The sequence below is a fragment of the Crassostrea angulata genome, chromosome 7, assembly GCF_025612915.1.
Source record: "Crassostrea angulata isolate pt1a10 chromosome 7, ASM2561291v2, whole genome shotgun sequence".
In the NCBI taxonomy this organism is placed as follows: Eukaryota; Metazoa; Mollusca; class Bivalvia; order Ostreida; family Ostreidae; genus Magallana; species Magallana angulata.
In genome coordinates this window covers 43,587,881-43,609,221 of record NC_069117.1, presented here as the reverse complement: position 1 = coordinate 43,609,221, position 21,341 = coordinate 43,587,881, and the positions used below count along the sequence as shown (strand labels likewise).

At 34.7% G+C, this 21,341-nt stretch overlaps 1 protein-coding gene across 1 annotated transcript in view; it reads left to right on the top strand.

Moving 5' to 3' along the window:
* Nucleotides 1-21,341, top strand: part of LOC128156240 (fibrocystin-L-like) — a 40,434-nt gene that overhangs the window by 4,450 nt on the left and 14,643 nt on the right. Inside the window, exons 8-29 of the mRNA XM_052818297.1 lie at nucleotides 100-365; nucleotides 868-959; nucleotides 1,202-1,334; nucleotides 1,708-1,867; nucleotides 4,346-4,504; nucleotides 5,039-5,196; nucleotides 5,554-5,769; nucleotides 7,182-7,312; nucleotides 7,655-7,809; nucleotides 9,423-9,589; nucleotides 9,755-9,851; nucleotides 11,652-11,809; nucleotides 12,277-12,511; nucleotides 12,915-13,187; nucleotides 13,735-13,859; nucleotides 16,209-16,338; nucleotides 16,677-16,869; nucleotides 17,495-17,745; nucleotides 18,028-18,216; nucleotides 18,592-18,765; nucleotides 18,904-20,379; nucleotides 20,581-20,730. Coding sequence (XP_052674257.1) covers nucleotides 100-365; nucleotides 868-959; nucleotides 1,202-1,334; nucleotides 1,708-1,867; nucleotides 4,346-4,504; nucleotides 5,039-5,196; nucleotides 5,554-5,769; nucleotides 7,182-7,312; nucleotides 7,655-7,809; nucleotides 9,423-9,589; nucleotides 9,755-9,851; nucleotides 11,652-11,809; nucleotides 12,277-12,511; nucleotides 12,915-13,187; nucleotides 13,735-13,859; nucleotides 16,209-16,338; nucleotides 16,677-16,869; nucleotides 17,495-17,745; nucleotides 18,028-18,216; nucleotides 18,592-18,765; nucleotides 18,904-20,379; nucleotides 20,581-20,730 — 5,088 coding nt within the window. The remainder of the gene's footprint in view (nucleotides 1-99; nucleotides 366-867; nucleotides 960-1,201; nucleotides 1,335-1,707; nucleotides 1,868-4,345; nucleotides 4,505-5,038; nucleotides 5,197-5,553; nucleotides 5,770-7,181; nucleotides 7,313-7,654; nucleotides 7,810-9,422; nucleotides 9,590-9,754; nucleotides 9,852-11,651; nucleotides 11,810-12,276; nucleotides 12,512-12,914; nucleotides 13,188-13,734; nucleotides 13,860-16,208; nucleotides 16,339-16,676; nucleotides 16,870-17,494; nucleotides 17,746-18,027; nucleotides 18,217-18,591; nucleotides 18,766-18,903; nucleotides 20,380-20,580; nucleotides 20,731-21,341) is intronic.

The window sequence follows — 21,341 nt, the reverse complement described above, 5'->3', positions numbered from 1 at the left end:
CCTAATCTCTATAGTTAAAATGGTTCTAATTGTTTACCTATCCATAGACTTTGATGCTTGTGAAGGCTTTAACATATAATAATATAATTTCTAAAACAGGTAACAGGGGTCTGCTTTTGGAGATTTGGACCAGTGGTACCAAACTCTATACAGAACTTGCAGACATTGAGACACTCACCAGTTCTGACACAGGCTACAGTGAACAACAAATCGGCCAATCTTCCTTCAGTCATCCAGAAACCAACTATGTCTCTCGAACTCGAGGCTCCTTCATAGCGCCTTACTCAGGGGAATATTTGTTCATGATTAAATCAGCAGACGCCTCTAGCCTGAGACTGAGTACGGACGGTGATCCAGCAAACAAGGTGAGGCTGACGCAATAGAAGTGCATTGAAATGTTCGAGTTGAATTCTTTTGGGTTAATTTTGTAAGCAGAATTGTTTATTTAAAGAAGTTTTAAAACTGCATGATCCTGTCCATTAAAATTTTGTTGATGTTCTGTGTATTTTAGGGCAATGTTATCATCTTGTTCTCTAATTGTTAAACATACTATAATTTAATACCCAAAATATAGTATAATTAATTAGTGTGGTTCTTTATCTAATTAACCCAAATATGCATTATTTTCATCATTACATAAAAATATAACTATCAGGTATCCAGATTTTATAGCATTTAGAATGTATTCAAAAGGGCTACAAATGTTAATACATGCAGTTGAACTTTGATATCTTGAACACATATATATCGAATACAATGGATATGTTGAAGTGATTTGTAAGTCCCAGCCACTTATTTTTTAAGTATTTACCCTCGATATCTTGAAAACTAGGAGAGGCAATACATGTGTGTGCTTTTGTTTTGCAGGTAGAAATTGCAAAGTGTGAGAGCACCTGTCCAGAATATGGGTCATCTCCCTCTCAGACCTCGGGCAGAGTAGTACTGACTGAGAGTCAGAAGTAAGTCTTTTAATATTATCAGTCAAAGTGCATGAATGGGATCAGTAATGTTTACTATAGTCTTTTTTTGCCCGCAATGTGAGCCATGTTCAGATAGACTGTTCCAGGAATCTTTTTCAGATAGAGCCTGATCAAGTCTTCCCCCTGTCTGACCCTCTATCTTAACTTGTCCAGAAAATCGATTTTTTTTTTTTACTTAAAACTATCGATTGAAAATCACAATTTCTTCTATCCTTCATCAGATATTACATGGAGGTATTGCACTCGTATGGATCCAGTGGTAGTCCACTGGTTCAGGTGGCAGCCCGCTACTTTGACACAGAATTGACCAATCAGAGCACAGGAATTGTCAATATGGAACATCAGCTAGTGAAGGTTAGTATTTAAACTAAAAGAGACATGAGTTAATATCTTTTAAAAAACATTAACATAAAGTTCACATAGTTATATGTGTACCAGACGGTAAAAAGTATGATGGGCACTCTAATATTCATAAGCATATATGTTATGCTACGCAGATAGGGCTTATTATTGTATAGTTGAATTATTGTGATCCCAAGACTCATTGGGTGAAAATTTTGTGGTTTGAGAAAAAGTTTAATGCATGGGGTTGTTTCTGTAGTTAAGAAAAAATGATGATAGACGACAACTTAAAGTTTGAAACGTTGCAAATGTCACAATGTAACAGAAATATATATATATCACAAAAATGTTGTATTTTCCTCAAATGTTTTGTTTTTCTGTAAAGGTGACGTCCACTGTTGTCAGAGAGGTACAGAGGGTAAAGATTGAGATAGTGCCAATAGTTGGAAGTCAACGTAATGAATATCAGGTCATAGAGGTCACAGAACTAAGTGGTGGAACGTCTGATGCCACATACAGACTTGGCCTCTATGGAGTCTACACAGGTAAGATCTAGGTCACAATTTTATGAAATATAAATGCATGACTTTTAAAAAGGAGTATTTTTTCTCCTTATTTCAAAAGTCCCCTGGTACAGCATGATGGATTTTTTCGAAAAAGAAATTATGAAAATATAGAACCATTTTACCAAGACCTTGGACTTTCAGTAGGATGTAAAGATCTATTTCTTGTGTCAAAACAAGTTAAAATGACGCTGGTTTCAAGTGAAATATACACCTATTGCGTAGTCTTTGCTCAAAAGCCAGACAAATTCTGTTGATTTCAAAGAGCCATGGCTGAGTGGCGTTCAATGAAATAGACAGACCTACGTCATATTGCCGTTTGACTCAACTTCCCAAAGTCCAAGCTCTTGTTAAAATGGTTCTTTATGCTGGTATTTCTCGCTTATTTATAATTTAAATGTTTGTAAATTCTACTCCAGAGAGGTATTATAGGCCACTAGCAACACCGCCTCACCTTGTCTGCTCCTGAACTAGCTTAATTTCCAGTTGGTACCACTTATTAAAACTGTACCCTCTTTTCCCCATCTCTGCCGAACACTCCTCCAGTAGGTGTTTTTGGGCCCTCCTTTGAGTTTTTCTGGTTTACCTGCCAAGCAATGGAATTTTTCGGCTTTGTTACATTTATTTGGTCAATCTGTCTATTAACTTAATTTTTTATGTTTTTGACTTCTCTAGAACCTGAGAATCAAATTTAAGGATGACGTTTACTCAGAATGAATAAAAATTCCACTGATGATAATGAAAAACCAACTATTGTGTGTTATAGACCTTACATGGTAGTGTTATTTTTCACTTTCAAAAAAGTAGGTCAATGACCTACTTTTTGAGTTAATGACCATTGAATATTTTTGGGAAATTCAAGAAAAATCCATAAAAATTTTACACTATGATTCAGATTTTTTTAATTGTGAAAATAATACAAATTGCTTAACTCTTTAACAAATGAAATACAGTTTATGAATGGTAGTGACATAAATTAGATACAAAGCAATACGTTTTCATTCACAGTTTTTATAGATATTCTAGTCCGAATTTCCTCTATCAGTTTTCAAATTACTACCCATTTTTGATTCAATATAACAAAAAACTGAATGATGATAATGCTAAAACATTTATAGTATTAAACTAAGTATATTAACCTTTCTCTGCTGGTATAAAATTTATATGAGGTCAATGATCAAAATTTTGAGATATGGTGTCTTTTATCATTTTTAAGCATTTTTCAATATCTTTGTAGTGTGTGCCATACGATTATCTTAACGAAAAAGCAAGATAAAACCAACAGAAAATATGCAAAATTATGCTGACTAACAAATAAAATCTTAACTTTAAATATCATAGTACTACCAAAATTATTTCAGTGGAAAACAAAATCTGAAAAATTTAGTCCGAATTTCCTCTGTTTTACTAAAAGTCAAACTTTGTCAGAGCCTAATTCCATAATTTAGTAAAAATATTGATTGTTATATTAATAATAATTCATTTCATAAATACTTTTTGTATTTAAAACAAATTTTACTCATGAAATTGAACTTTTTAACAATCCGGATTTGAGAACTCAAACCCTGAGTAAACAACGTCCTTAAAAGAGGAAAATGAATTGTCAAAATTAAGGTTATTTTGATATCTTAGGGAGAAGTCATGTGTTAATGTATGAATCTCTGGTGAAATTGTTTTGCCTTAATGCTTCTGTTTTTAAGATGTTTCTGTCTCTGCTTGCATTCAAAGTGATTTTTTTTGTCTCCGTGCAATTCGCTGTTTTTTTCTGTGCTTTTGTTTTGCTCAATATTTTTGAGATTTTTCTAAAAGTTTTACTCTTTCTTATTTGACTATAACTGTGTCCATGTAGAGGAGATCCTGGTGTTTTCTATTTTATCCCCGTTCTCATTTATTATACTTTGGCCATGCTTTACCAATATTTCTTGTTAATTAATGGTGTTTTCTGATTGCTTCCTCAAGTCTTGCAGAAAAACCCAATCATTCTTCTTCATTTGTTGGGGCTTAGCACTGAGTGATGTTAATATAGATTTCCTGAGCATGTTGATCTTGTAATTCTGTATTTCATTTGCAATGGTTTGTGCTTTTTCAGTGATGTACCTAGACAACACATTCCAAGTTATTAATTTGGGATGAAAAAGCATCTGTCTTGTAGCCTCCTGTTAGCTTTGACAACAAGATTGCATTCTCTTTCACTACAAAAGATCTCTCTCTCTCTCTCTCTCCTGATTCTTTGCTTGTGTTGTCTTATTATAATGTTGGTTTTAGATTGTTTAAACCAAAATGTAAAAAACAATGACCATGCATAAAGTTGAATTCCACAATATGAACCCTCATGGTAGACATAAACACATATGTAGGCATAGATTGCATAGATTGCATAGATAGGCTAGATACATGAAGGACATTTTAGGAAACGATTTATATTTTTACATGTATATACGTTTGTTGTTTCTTTCTCAGAGCCCTTCACCTCTACATCTACAAGCGCAGATTTTAGGCGTGCTTTTGAGAACCTCCCCTGGTACATGAATGGTGGGGACACTGTCGGTGTACAGATAACCCATTCGACCTCTTCTGAGGTCAAGGTCACCATAGAAATCCAATTCTTCACAGGCAGAGGTAATTATAGCTCTTTATTTACTGAAATCGGTGTTTAAAACTGTTGTTTATGCTATGCATAAAGTGATTTCTTATTTGTGGAACTGAATTTCTGTAATAATATTGCCTAAATTTTGCAATCCTTAGAAATTATAAGATCTGCTATATGAAGAGGTCATCCCCACAAAACTTTAAATTAATAATTGTTATATTCCTCACATTTATGCATTTCAAAAAGTTATATAGGCTTGACAGTCATCTGCCTTTAAAAAAGGTGACTTCTAAAATACTCAGAACTTTTTTAAGGGGTTAGTGTGAAGGTCGCAGCAATAGTCTTGACAATGTAAAAATGTGAAGAAGTCAAGCGACATAGTAATTAAGAACAAAAATACTTTTAATGCTTTATCAATATAAAGGATTTTGCAGTTGTTTTGATTATTTAATATTGAAATTTAAGATCAAACATTTTTTTTTTCAAAATGTATTCATGTTTAAAAAAATTGGTATTCTTATTGTAATTACTACTTGTAAAAAATATTGTTGTTCTTTTTATAGGAGATATTCCTACACTAGAGTTTTTGCAAGCAGATGGCTCTCAGGGGGAAAAGTTAGATATTCAAATCAGAGAGACGGTCAAGGGTATCCCATCACCATACACATTTGCAATGCAAATGGAAGGAATCATTTCTCCATTAATAAATGATATAAGCGTTGTAAGTGTTGGACACCATAATTTGGCTGCACTTGTTCATTGCATTTGAAAATATATCTTTGTCTTTGTATTTTATCTAATGGCATATGTATTTTGCACTGTAGATTCCAAACTGAGAAAGAGAAATAATATATTTGACTTTTTTTGCAAGAAGCCTCAATTTTGTAGAAATTGAAAATTTTCTTTTATTATGCCCCCCTTTGAAGAGGTGAGGGCATATTGCTTTGTTGCCGTCCGTCTATCCGTTGGAATGTCGCTCGGCAGAGCCTCGTCCTAGAACATGAATCTTGTCCCCTCGTTTGAATTTCACTATCCCACACTCGTCTTAATGAATGATTCTATTAATCTGCCCCCACAGGTAATACCCAAGATAGATGAGATGTTCACCACAAGATGTCCAAAGTTCCTGGGACAGACAGGATTTTTCCATCAAAGCTTTGAGACAAATGGAGGAAATAGTGGGGGAGAATGGATGAATGATCGCGAGGCTTTCTGTGGACGCGGTCTCGTCAAAAATCCATCGTATTTGTACTTGGATAATGGTGGATTCTATCTCCAAGGAACTGTGAATACTGTAGGTATTTACATGAATCATTTAAGATTATATTTCTTGGAGCTGAGGAGAGACTTAAAATTGTAATTTTTAGCATACAGCTTACTCCACTTATATTGAACTCGCTTATTTTGAAATTCCGCTTATTTTGAAATAGAAATAAATCCCCTGTTTTTACCTCTCATATTCTTTGCATTGATTTCACAGATATAATGAAATCGGTTATTTTGAAATATCGCTTATATTGAAGCCACTGATCGGTCCCCAAAGGTGATAATTAGTTGTTTTTATAACGGTTATATTGAAGTTCTCCCTGGTGGCTGTCGTCACGGTTGGTGACAGTAATTATGCCAGACTGACGGGTGTGAATTGATAAGTTCTCTTCATGTGTTTTTATACTTTTATTAAAAAGTAAAATTTATTCACTGTTTAATTTTTTGTTTTTACGAATACGGATGTATTGAGGCTAGACGTAATATGGAAACCCCACGGAAAAGAAATACCTTATCTCCGGACGCTAAATACAAACTAGTTAAGGCTATTGATGAAAGAATAAAGCCTAAATTCGTAATAGCTAAGGATTTTGAGATTATCGCGTGTACACTTACGATGATATACAAGCAGCGTTCAGCAATATTTGAAGCGTTCATTGAGTGTGGTGATTTTTCTCTAACGTTTTTCTAAAACGTAAAAGAATGCGATCCGAGATTATGATGAGGTTTAAGATAGTAACAAAATGAAACTTACAAAACTTTCGGATATAATTTTAATCAAACTTTCAAGGACAAATGTTCCATGTAATCCGTTTATTGTAATAGATAAATGATGATCTAATAATTTGTTCGGGTTTGGTTTTCAATGCTTACATCGGGATTGAACTTTCAAAAATGGCGGCTTCACGTCAGTCAATTTCGCTTATATTGAAATACGGATATATTGAAATAATTTGCAAGGTCCCCTGAATTTCAATATATCCAGAGTAGGCTGTACTTTGTTAAATGAGCAAAATTTGAATAAAAATAAGCTGACACACTCTACTGTATAGGCACAATTTCTCAAAGGATCACATTTAGAAATATCTTGTACTATCAAGATATTACTGCAACCAGATAAAGTTAATCTGTAATCAATTGTCATTGCTATAATTTTGTAAATTTTGTTTGATATACATGTTCATGTAATTAACAAGCAGCTTTAGACATGTTGCATAATGTGAATTGATTTAATTTGTCCCATTACTGATTACCAATGCTTTTAAGTACTATGTATGGTAACTGATTTTCATAAATTCTTGTTCCTTAATTTTGTAATTTGATCATAATAAACCCCGTAATCCTGGTTTTTGATTGAAGTAAACAAAATTTTTAATGGTTATGAATTACCAATATATGTTGATTGAAAAGAATATTTAAAGTGTGATTTTAACATTGTAGATTTGTTTTGGTTACCATGGAGCCATACAGGACACTCTGACCTTCAAATACACTTACATGGATGACACAATGACCTTGATAGAAAATAATTATAAATCCTTCACCATCAGCATAGGCGAGGAATCAGATGAGTAAGTTCGGCTAAATGGCATCAATTTTTTAATTACATTAATTGAATGAATTTCTATCGCAAGAAAAAAAATGATGCAGTGCTAAATTTAGCATTATATTGGAATTATATAATATTTAAACTATAGCTTGTATTTTAAGTTGGTTATAAGGTCAATTATTGAATTGAAATTGAAATTAGGACAGTTATGTGGGCGGGTTTGTTAAAAAAAAAAACTACACATGTGGGCTGATAAAACAGGGTTGTCAAAAATGGAGAATGTGACCATTAATCCTCTTACCGGTAAGTTATAGATTTTTTTTCAATTTCATTTTTTTGATGTACATCAAATTATTTCTTTTAGGTGGAAATATACCTGCTTTGACATACTGTCAGCTTTGAGTAGCTTTAAAAGTAATGGGCAGAGCTTCAAAATACAGTACATTAAATTAAGTAGAGCAGGGGATGTATTCGTAGATGAAGTATACATCGGCCAGGGGCCAAGCACACTGGACCAGGGTAAGAAGACTACTGTGTAGTATACCCAGGTTTCTTTGGGCTTTTATCTATATTTGTGGCAGATTATTTTATTTCGCAAAAAATAAAACATACAGAAAATATGTTTGTCTACGAGTACTGTAAAAAAATTCTAGAATCATAAAAAATGACCCACACTCATGAAAAACAGTACAGATAGATTAACTTTACTTTACAAAATTTTAAGTATGCTAAACCAAAACCTGGATCTACAGCATTTCAGCTATAATTTTAAAAACAAATTGTAAGCCTAATTATGTACATGCATATATAGTAGTTACCCCATATAATGACACATTAAGTGTCGTTAGACCATGCCCATCGGGTATCTGCACATAATCAACAATATTGTATGGTGTAAGTTACTTGTACCATAGTTTGCGATTATTCATTATATCTTATTATTATAATTATCGGGAGTGCAATTGCCTCCAAACAATACAGTGTCAATGCGTTTGTCTTTATATATGTACATTGTACTCCGTGAATTTCCAAACGACTTTCTTTCCCCGACAAGCATTAATTACCGGTATTCTTTATTTTATATTTCTAAAATTCATAGACATAATGAATAGATCGACTTCTCATTGTTATATTTTTATTTCATATTCATTCATTTTCTGACTTATAGTACAATATTTGTTTAAAAGTATTGAAATTTTTGACACAATTTCATATTTACGAAGTCAACCCTAAATTGTGCAATGCTTATGTTTAACCAATTAAATTTAATTTGATGAAGGTAATTATTTTTTAAAATCATATTTGATACTCTGTATCAATAATATACATGTAAGTTTTTTTTTCAATGGCTGAAAAAAAAACATGTACCGTACATATATAAACTGAACAAAATCAATCAATAAGCAAAAAAAAAATTATTTGAGAAATGCATGTCGCGAAACCGTGAAAGGTTAATGTCAAATCCGATTGGCTACCCACTCTTCGCTCTGTCCACAAAACATGTTCACTATTCAAATGCGTTTCTATCACGTGATTGACTTACTGTACTATAAAACCTTTCTACAGGATACCCCTATTTCATTTAACACGCGTTTCTCTTTTTGTTCGCACAAATGGAGGAGAATATCAAAATAGAGTCTTTCTGACAAAGCCACTGCCAATATTGTTTTGTCTCAAGCTACAAATGAGATTTATTTGACGAACTAATTTAGTCGAGTCAGTTATCCGTGTTGAGTTTATGCAATTTCGATATGGAGGAATCTCTTACTGTGGAGTTTTTATGGATGTGTTAAAAAGCAACTTTGTTGATGTTTTTTTTTACCGTACTTGAGATTTTAAGCAGAGTTAAAAAAAGTGTGGTGTATGTACATATAACCCACACTTTTATCAGTAGAAAACTCGCAAAGCTATGGTACATGTATATATATCTATCATGATATGTTTTCCTAAAAATTCCTAAATCAAAGCATCACCAATGTTTCAAACAGATATTCACAACCTTTGAAAGCCTTGCTTTTAAAGCTGCTGTCTGTCTATGTAATGTATTTACAGCGCCCCCCCCCCCCCCCCCAAAAAAAAAAGAAGGAAAAAAAAGAAATATTTGCTGAAAGAAGGATAATGTCGTTTTTCAGAGAATGTCAATTTATTGCGAATGAAGCCAGTGATGCCCAATGGACACCGGATACACTACACCCAGGGAATAGACACCTCCGTTCCACCAGTATACAGTGTGGATATCACTTTCTTCCCTTTGGAGTGTGGCCATGACTTTCCATTGTTAAGTGTTGTCCCTGAACAGGTATTTGATATACATGTATAGACGTCTTTCTTATATAATTTTTATACTTTTACACATATATCAACACTTTCTGATTGTTTCTTATTTTATAAACTTTAATATCGATATGCTAACAAATTATTGCAAACATGTTTCATTGGTTATCCTTTTTCGGTCTATAAAAAGACTAATAACATGAAAGTTGAAGTGGAGCGAATGAGTGCAGCCTCACCCCCTGTCACAGGGACATTCACCTTGACCTTTGAAGGACAGGAGTCTGTGGGTAAGTTAATGTGTGAGGGGGATGAAATCTTTTCTACCTCTTTCCTGTCATAACTTGTAATACATACTTGTTTTATGCTGATCCTGTAGGTTAATGAAACTGCATTTAATATTGAAAATCTGTATATAAGAAATGAGAGATTTGTTAATGTTTTAAATCAAATTAAAAGAAGTTTTAAATTGTTATTTTTTCCTTTCTACATGATACAAGATTTTTGAAGCAGACCCTGATATCATTGGCATTTGATTTTTGTTTAGAAAAGAAGTGAATGGTAGAAGATTAAGCCCTAAACTAGTTTGCTATGTCCTGGTCTGTTGAACAATTATCTCCCACTGAATACTGATAAGGTTGCTATGTCCTATTTTGTTTAGCAATATCTCCCAGGGAAAAATAATAAAATTGCTATGTCTTGTTCTGTTGGCCATACAGTAAAACTAAGGTTATAGCGAAGTCCTAGGGACCAATGGATTTACTTCCTTATATCCGTATAATGAATTCGCAACAATTACTATTGCGAACTCATGGTTTCTTTCACCAGACGACAATTTTTGCTAATGGAGGCTTAGAATGGAAATACAGCCTACCCCGGTTATATTGAAATTCAGGGGATCATGCAAATTATTTCAATATATCCGTATTTCAATATTAGCGAAATTTACTGACGTGAAGCCGCCATTTTTGAAAGTTCAATCCTGATGTAAGCATAGAAAACCAAACCCGAACACATTATTTGGTCATCATTTATCTATTAAACAGTGAACAGATTACATGGAATATTAGTCCTTGAAAGTTCGATTAAAATTATATCCGTAAGTTTCATTTTGTTTAGTATCTTAAACATCATCATAATCTCCGATCGCATTCTTTTATGTTTTAGAGAAAAAATCACAATACTCAAACGATTCAGTACTGCTAAACGCTGCTTGTATATCATCGTAAGTGTACTCGCGATAATCTCAACACCCTTAGCTATTTCGAATTTAGGCTTTGTCCTTTTATCAATAGCCATAACTAGTTCGTATTTATTGTCCAAAGATAAGGTTTTTCTTTTCCGTGGGGTTTCCATATTGCGTCGAGCCTCAATACATCCGTATACGTAAAAACAAAAAATTCAACAGTGAATAAAGTTTACTTTTTAAAAGACGTATAAAAACACACATGATGAGAACTTATCAATTCACGTCTTTGTATATCAACCAGTCAGTCTGGCATAATGACTGTCACCAACCGTGACGACAGCCGCCAGGGAGTACTTCAATATAACCGTTATAAAAACAACTAATTATCACCTACGGGGATCGATCAGTGGTTTCAATATAAGCGATATTTCAAAATAACCGATTTCATTATATCCGTTATATCAATGCAAAGAAAACGAGAGACAAAACCTGGGGATTTATTTCTATTTCAAAATAAGCGGAATTTCAAAATAAGCGATTTCAATATAAGTGGAGTAAGCTGTACATTCCTTTGATACCTTTAATAATCGGACTGTAGATTGAAGAATTTATGTGAAAATGAATTACTTCTGAATCAATTTATTATGTCAAATGGTTGTGCAAACTTTTTCAACTGTAAAGAAGTTTGTTATAAAAGTGTTAAATTTTGTTATTATTCACCTTTAGAGGACTCAAAATCAGTTTGCTATACCAGTCTGTTAATTCATTATAACTGTTTAATTTTGCAAAGATTTGTTAAGAATTTTACCAGGGATTCAAAAAAACTATATCCGTGTTTGTACATAATGAGTTTTACTGTAAAATTAAAATAAAATAAAATTGCTATGTCTTGTTCTGTTAGCAATATCTCCCAGTGTGACGGGGGAGGAGCTGAAGGAGATCCTGATGACAAGTGTACCCAACATGGGAGAAGTCTACACCTACAGACACGGCGACTGTGCGAACTTTGACCTCAGTATAGCATTCTTGTCCAGACCAGGTGACCTTGAAACAATTCAGGTACTTGTCAAAGAAAAGATTTGATTGTAAATGGAATCATTATTTATTATTTAGCTATAGACATGAGAGAGAGAGAGAGAGAGAGAGAGTTTGTTTTATCCCTACACCTGCAGACACATGACTGTACAAACTTTGACCTCAGTATAGCATTCCTGACCAGACCAGGTGACCTTGAAACAATTCAGGTATTGGTTGTCAAAAGGAAAGATTAAGAGAGAGAGAGAGAGAGAGGAGAGAGAGAGAGAGAGAGTGTTTCATCCCTACACCTGCAGACACATGACTGTGCAAACTTTGACCTCAGTATAGCATTCCTGACCAGACCAGGTGACCTTGAAACAATTCAGGTATTGGTTGTCAAAAGGAAAGATTTGAAAAGAGAGAAAGAGAGGGAGAGAGAGACAGATAGAGACAGAGACAGAGAGAGATGCTGATGATAAAGTATTCTAATGTAGTATTGTTACCCTCAGTTTTCCAGCCAGCTGTCTGGGAATGAAGTTTCGATGACAGTAGAAACTGTGGCTGACGGCAGCTTGAACTTGGATCCCATTCAGGGGGACATGTTGTGTAGCTACAGTAGCTCCCCTCAGGTGACTGTCTTTGTGAATGACATACCTGCTCGCTGTAGCGCATCCTCCCCCTCCACTGGCTGCTCTTTTAACTGGGACCCCTCAAGTACCCCAATCATCAATAGCTGCTCTACCAGTAAGTTTCTGTATTATGCACTCAGCAACTTTTCTTTCCTGGACACTTCTCATTTATAGAGTGACATCATCCTTCTTTTCTCTTTTCTTTCTTCTCACCTGTATATTTAAGTGTTAAAGGAATATGAACCACCAATTTCAGTTACATTAAGTGTACATGAAGCCTACAAAAAATTGTTTTCACTAACTTTGTTTACATTGATGATTTGCAGAATAGGTAAAGAAGTAACTTATGAAACATGGAAATAAAATATTTTCTGAAGTGGTCTGATTAACATACACAAATGGGTATTGATGAGTCTAATCTTTTAGTAATTGATGTTAAATGATAGCACATATTTTTAGGAAATGAAATAAAAAATTCATTTAAAAAAGAAATAATCATTTGCTTTCTTCAAATTTAGGTGGATCTGACGTTGTCATAACAGGAAGTGGATTTTCAGCGAGTGTAGAAGATGTCACAGTGAAAATTAAGAATGCAGATTGTACTGTAATTGCTGCCTCTGAGACAGAAATAACCTGCACTCCCTCACCGCAAACACCGGCAGGGAATCGTAAGATAAACTTCTATATAGCAGGCAAAGGAAAAGCAGCCTTGGCAGATGGAGCGTCCTGTAGGTTCTTTTCCACTTTGAAACCAATCGTATCAGTGACCCCTTCAAGCTGTAGTGTCGGAGGTAAGAACAAGTGCTATTTCGTTTTACTATTGTCATGCTGATGAGGTTGATCTACATTTTAAAAAAAAAAGTGACGTGGTGAGATACCTTTTAATTGTTCAATCATGGAAAATTTACCTTACAAAGGTTCCATGATATTATATTGTATTTATTGAGAAAATTTTCAAAAATAAAAAAAGCCAAATGTAAATTAAATAATCATATTTATGAAGGCAATAATTGTTCTTTGTTTTGCGATGAGTATTATTACCGTATCTGTCAAACACGACCCAGATTGAAAGCCTTTTTTGCCATCCAGAGGAACCTTACATGGTTGATTTTAAAGCTCTGATATAAAAATGTAAAATGCCTCAAAAATGTGATCCCTAGATTGATATTTTCCATAAATCTACCAAAGAAATAATCTTGATATGTTAGCTTGCACAGCACTTAAGTGTATAATAAGAATAAAGTCAGATGTATGTACCGGTATTGCATTATACTTATACATTTAAGGCGTAAATGATGAGGATGTCTAAGATATTATTTTGACTTTAATTTTTTACAGGGAGATGTTTGATGACAATAACTGGAGGAGTGTTTTCTGCAGATGTTAGCATTACCATGAACAATAATGTCTGCGAAATCAAAGAATTCAACAATGATGTAATTAAATGCATGGCGCCAAAGTCTGTAAGTTCTCTAACTTTAATAAAAAAAATGGTATAGAATCATATATACAATGTGTGGACTAGATCAGCTTCTTATCTGTATTTCTATCATGCTGCTGAGTCAGCGACATTTAATATCCTCCATCTGATATCTCGTGAGATGGTGATGACTTACTGATGTCTCTTTTTGGGTTCTTGTGAAATGGTGATGACTCGTTGGTATTTCTCTGAGATCATGTGAGATGGTGATAACTCAGTGATGCCTCTTCCTGAGATATTCTGAGATGGTGATGACTCATTGATATCTTTCTCTTAGATCTTATGAGATGTTGATGACTCATTAATGTCTCCATTTGATATTGTGTGAGATGACTCATAGATGTCATAGACGACTAAGATTTTGTGAGATGGGGATGACTCATTGATGTCTCTCCTAAGATCTTTTGCGATGACTCATTGATTCATTGATGTCTTTTTTCTTTTGAGATTTTGTTAGATGAAATTGACTTATTGATGTCTCTTTGAGATCTTGTGAGATGTTGGTGACCCATTGATGTCTTTCTCTGTGATATTGTTGGATGACTCATTGATGTCTTTCTAAGATCTTGTTAGAAGGTAATGATGCCCCTCTTTAAGATATGATTCATTGATGTATCTCATAGATTTCGGAAGGAAGGTGATGACTTGTTGATGTCCCACTTATAGATCTTGTAAGATGTTTTGGCTCATTGATGTGTCCTGATATCTTGTGAGATGACCCATTGATGTGTCCTGATATCTTGTGAGATGACCCATTGATGTCTCCTGATATCTTGCGAGATGACCTGTTGATGTCTCCTTCTTAGATCTTGTTTAATGGTGATGATTCATTTACGTTTCCCTCTGAGATCTTTTGAGATGACTCATTGGTGTCTCTCTCTAAGATTTTGTAAGATGGTGATTACTCATTGATGTCTCACTCTGAGATCTTGTGAGATAAGTTGGCTGATTTGTGTCTCTCTCTGAGCTCTCTGAGTATCTTCCTTATAGATCTTGTGAGATGGTGATTATTTATTATTGTCTCCCTCTGAGGTCTTATGAATTGGCCATGACTAGTTGATGTCACATCTCAGATCTTATGAAAATGACAATGAATTAGTCTCCCTCTGAGATCTTGTGAAATGGTGATTGTTCATTGAGGGTTCCTCTGAGATATTGTGAAATGGTGATGACTAAAAGATGTCTTCCTGTCAGATCTTGTGAGATAGTAATAACTCATTGATATCTCTCTGAGGTCTTTTGAGATAGTAAAAACAATGTGAGATGGTGATTATTCATTGTTGACTCACTCTAAGATCTTGTGAGATTGTGATAAGTCATTGATGTCTCCATTTTAGATTCCTAAACTATTATAGCAAGAGGTTTAATTTCAATATTTGGACAGGTTTGATTAAAAATATCTAAGATTCAAGTTCATTTTCTTTCATTGTTGTCAATTTATAGAATGATAATGTTCATGAAGGAAAAGCAGTAATTTAGAAATTCTATGGGATTGTAATGGTACTGGACACCTCCATATTTTCACATACTTCCAATCAAAATAAACAATAAAATAAAGCATATTTAAATAAACATTTTCTTTTCCAAAGTCATTACCTAAGAGCGTATTGCAAAGGGTTAGAATGTTAACTACAGATCTGTAGGTCATGAGTTTGAATCCCGCTTGGGCTTTGGTAATTTTTCTTTCCTAAAAATTTTAAACCATATTTTTGGTCAAATATTGTGAAATTTGAAAATTTTGAATTGGTAAAAGTGTCCCATACCACCTTAAAGTCTGTTTAGTACATACATATACATGTACTAGTTAATAAATACCACAAGCTGTCATTTCTCAGAAGGTCTACTTCAACCTGTAATTTGTGATGTGTCTGAGCTAAACAGTCCACACTTGAATACATAATGAAGATATAAATCACAGTTAGAAACTTTTAAATTCTTAGTGTTTTAATACTGCTGATTTCTATTTATTTTTATATTAAACTGCTTTAAGTTAATATCCATGTAAAATAATGTGGCGCTTCCCTTTCAGATTTTATGTCTTGCTTTTTTTCCTGACAGTTGTTAACTATCTGAAATCGTATCAAAAGTTTGGTGCTTGCAGTTTTATATTCATGTGATTTGATACAAAATGACAAAATTTCAGAATTAAGTACTTGTGTAATTTACAATAGATAAGAAATCTTTAGAGTCATTTACTAAATTAAAGTACTTATATAAAACTTTGTAAACTTATGGCTACTTGAGTCAGAACTAGAATCCGTGGCTCAATTATTGAACTGTTACAGTACTATAATTATATAGACCTCAATTGTTTAAGGATACTTTTTTCCAGACTGTAGTTGGTAGCGCAGAATTGAAAGTAATGGTGGAGGACCAATCAGAAACTTCTACTGTAAACTATGTCACGTCTCCCTTTGTGGATGAAGCGAGCATAACGCTCACTGAGGAAATTATAGATGAAGGTATTTAATATGGTTAATTAGTCATGGCTATTAAAGTTATCTATGTGTTATGTAATAAATATATGAGAAAATGTTTTGAAATTTTTGGTGAGGCAGAATGTGAAATAATTTTGTCTGTTTAGTTTGACCTTTCTTTTCACAGTGTATTTTTAATATGACATTATAATTGCCCAGTGTTCTTTAACTTAAATTCTTTGTACACACTGTAATCCATTCTCAGAAATAAAAATTCTCGGATATCAACAGAATATTGTATCACATTACTGCTAACTCTACCATAGTATTTAATGCTGAAAACGTGTTCATACGACTATTTTCTTATATTTTCCACTTCACAGCTCTGGTTCATAGACTGGTTTTCAGTGGAAGTAATTGGGTAAATGCTAACACTGTAAAACTCTTCATTGGCGGAAACGAAGTCACTCCAATAACTGTGACAGGGACCTTCAATCTAGAGGCTACTTTCGATTTGCTCCCCTCAGGAACCTATTCCTTAGAGTTACAAACAGAGGAAGGAAACGCAGTGGACAGGTCAGTGCGGTGATCAGTCAATATTCAGTTACTGTAGATTTCTTATATTTTCGAGAATGATATTTTCCGCGATCCTGTCGTGTATCAAATCTCAAGAATATTAAGAAATCACGTCTGCTGACGTTTTGTTTTGATTCCATATAGTATGCAGCTTTAAAATAATAAGAAGCTTGATTTTAGAACCTGAGAGGGGAGCTTCTCATGATTTACAAGCATATACGTTAATTCCTCATGTTTAATTATATTGAATCAACAGTTTGTTAGCTTGCATGATGTGAACTATTGAGCCTTACCCCTTCAAATATCCATCTGTGCATTCATTAAGTGTCTTTCACAAAGTTTTAACTATTTTCTGAGGGATTATTAATGACAGTGTTTTCATCAAATTCTTTGCATATGTTCATTTACTTTTATCAAACAAACGCACAGTTTATTACTTTTCATAACTCTTATTCTCAGTTCCACCAGCTTAAAATTACTAACGGTAAATGAAAAAAGAAGACTTTTTCACTGTCTAATAAAATTTGTTATGCCTATAAGTCAAAATTTTTTCATTGTAATTGCAGACTATGAATTTTATGAGTTTATGTACAATTTTTTAAATAATTTCTGTTCATTCGCACAGTGGTGGCAATATTCCAAGTATAACAGTACAAGAACGACAGATTACAAATGTATACCCAGCAACTGGGTCACTGAGAGGAGGAACAAAACTTATCGTTTCTGGGCAAGGATTTAACACATTAGCCCCTGTTAACAAGGTGAAGGTGGGCAGTCATGACTGTTTGGTAAAAAGCTCCACACCCAGTGAACTAACATGTCAGATCGCAGACACGGGGAGGACACATCTTGTTACAAATGACGGAATTCATCCAAGTAATTCAACTTAGTTTTACTTTTTATTTTATTTAAGGAATTAATGCAATATTTCTTTGTTTTATGCGATATAAAATAGTTTGGGGCAGTTTGTTTCTATAAAATGCAAAGCAACATTCTTCATATGGTGTTACATCCAGGATTAAATAATTGTGTTAAAAAAATTAAGTAACAGGCAAGCTAAATCCTGCTTTAATATTTTGAAACTGGGAAACAAAATAGATGATATTAACGTTAAGATGAGATATGCTATATATACATGTAACTTTTGTGTGGTTTAAGGTTTCCGGATCAGTGGATATGCATGGGAACCCAAAAACCTCCAGGTGAATGTTGGAGATACGGTTGAGTGGCGGTGGAAGTTTGCGCAGTTCATCACCGGGATGAAGGTCCGAGTGGTTCAGGTCAAAGGTCTTCTCTCCCAGGAGGAAGAGGAGGGAGGCTTCAACAGCGGTCCCGCCACCAGCGAAGGTGAGCACCTACTGCACTTTGGAGCCAGAGTGTTATATTGTAAAACTGTTTCCCAAGTCTTGGTAATGTCTAGATTGATAGCTCCATGTTTACAGTGACTTTATAAACATTGGATCATATACTCTTGCTTCTTACCTCGTGAGGTTCAGGGTTGTTAAAAACTACATAACTTTAATAAAATACATTTTGAATCATAAACCCAACAAGTAACTACCTTTGCATGAATGTTTGACTAAACATTGTAATTCAAGTTTCCTTTATATATAGGAGGTGATGAAAATAATTGCAAATATGGAATTATACATGAATTGATTGCATGTAAACTATGGAGATTATTATAGAGATGGTCTAACAAATTTTGTTTACTTAATTTAGGAGGATACCAATTCCAGTTTCTGGTACCTGGGACCTATCATTACTGGAGTGATTTTGTAGATTTTTACACGACAACACATTTCTCGGGAGTTGTTGAAGTGCTGGGTGTTGAATCATATTCTGCGGAAGTAAATGTGATGCTGAATGATATTGAGTTTACTCATGTTAAACCAGGTATAATAATGTTGTGTCAGTTTAAATGGTACAATACAAATTAACTGTTGCTGAGTACTTCTGCATGAAACGATAAAAGTGCAAACAAAATTGGCTGAAGCTTTGAGTTTTATTAGAGGTTAATTGAATTAATTTCAGATACCGCAGACCCTTCTCCTGCTGGGACTTGTCCGGGAACCATTGGTGACCTAGGTTTTTGTACAACGCCAACTCCTCCAACTGGGGACCCCAACAAGCATACCTTTGGTTTCTGGAATTGTGCCACACCCACCGTCACTCAAATATCCCTAAAAGAGGGCACAACTTTTGACATTATAGAGATCAAAGGTCAAGGGGTTGATGTCAATACTTGTGAACTTGAGGTCAAGTTTGGTGAGGACATGTGCACTGTCCAAGGAATTGGTGGTTCTGAATTTTTCTGCACAGTTGACTCTGGAAATAACCCCACAGTAGGTGTTTTGCAGGAAATTTCTGTCCTTATCAAAAATAGAGGATATGCTTTGATAGACATAGAGAAGAGACTGGATCGTTCTTTTGCTCTGTTACCAGCCATTAGTACAGTTTCCCCACTGTCTGGTTCCACAGCAGGTGGAACATTTGTTACTATTTCTGGAACAGGCTTTCCCGAGGAGGAGGACAAAGTCATTGTGTCCATAGGAGGGTACATTTGTCATGTGGAAAGTTCATCATCTACAGAAATAACATGTATATCTTCGGCTCAAACTGTGGGATCGAAGGATGTCGAGGTGACAGTCATAACTGCCACAGGCTCAGAAATCATGGCTGTTTGTAAACATTCCAGTGGTTTGTGTACCTTCTTATACTCTTCCACTGCAACTCCAGAGGTGACCGCTGTGACACCTGATGCAATTACCGGAACCACAGAAACAACCTTGACCCTGACGGGTTCAAATTTGAAGTCATTGGTAGAGGGGGCGACAGTCATGGTTGGTGGGCAGCAGTGTGCTGTGCAGTCACAGAGTGTGGATACCATCACGTGCACCATCACAAACCTTCCTCTGGGCATGAATGATGTCAGTGTTGATGTTGCAGGTTTTGGCAGTGCATTATCGTCCCTCACCGTGACATCACCAGCAGCCATAAGCAGTGTGACCCCAGTCTTTGGCAGTGTTTATGGTGGAACCACCATCACCTTTATGGGAAACGGGTTCACATCTGATGCCACTGTTAGCATTGGAGGTGTGGCCTGTGAAGTGAAGAGTGCTAGTTTGTCAGAAATGAAATGCATAACCGGGGCTAAGGTGGCAGGAAGCTACCCAGTGAATATTCAAGTTGGATCAGTCTCTTACCCACAACAAAACTTTGAATACAGGCAAGGGATATCACCTGAAGTTACAAGCATTTCTCCAAGCACTGGAGGGCATGGAGAAACAGTCACAATAGTGGGTCAGAACTTTGTCTCTCCTTCAAAAGTAACCATTGGAGAGGCAGAGTGTACAGTGGTCTCAGAAACAACCGTCCAAATTGTGTGCACCACTACTCCACATGCAGTGGGATCACAGAATGTGGTGGTGGAATCTCAGCATGGTATATCCAATGATAATGTCCAGTATGAATATGTCCTGAGTGTCACATCATTTAACCCAACGTCAGGTAAGATATTGCTTAGAAATCTTAAAATATTGTCAAGTGATCTGAAATACATTATTTTTCTGACTAGTGCTTACAAAATTTGTGTTGAGCATTACATGTAAATGCAATTTACAGGTACATGTACTTGTAGTCAGTGATTTTGAAGAAGTTGAACATAATTTTATGGAAGGTAATGGTTTTCATTTTTGTTGCTGTTGACAGGAAGTATATTTGGAGGCCAGGATATGAATATAGATGGTGCGGGATTTGATGAAAACGTTGAAGTAAGGATTTGTGATGAAATTTGCCCTGTTGACTACAACTCCCTGACTGCTTCCTCACTCGTCTGTAAGATCCCTCCTTCATCTGATGGTAAGATTTCTATATATTAAGCTTTTAATTGAAATCTATGAAAATTGCCCAGAAGAGGTTGGGATCCACTCTGAAATGTTGTGCCTTACAGGTCTGTTCAAGTTATAATACTAGCTGTGCTACATTTGTTTTTGCCATTACTGATGAAATAAAAGATCTGAACGTGTTTAATAATATTCTTTTCCCAAGATGATATATTATCACTGCATATAAATATCATATTATTATTATAATATGATGTAGCTCTTGTTTACTACCATGTGGAGGTCTGATCCTCGGATATATGGTATTAAATATTACATAAAACTCTGCTGATATGACCATGCTTATATCTGCATACACATTAAGTCTACCGTTTTACGCGGAAGTCCACCACTTTTTAACTCTGTTTTCCACTTACTGCTTTTATTAGAAAATCTACCGCTTTTCTTCAATATACATTCATTGTTTTTATAGATAACCATTTTGGAAGCCGTTTTTGTTTAAAAAATATCTGTATGTAAAGATACTGCATATTTCTCAGATACTGCTTGTATCAAGCAAAGACCTGGTCCTCCGATGGTATAATCTTAAATATCATTGGCTGTAATTTTAAAACTGACTCAGAATGT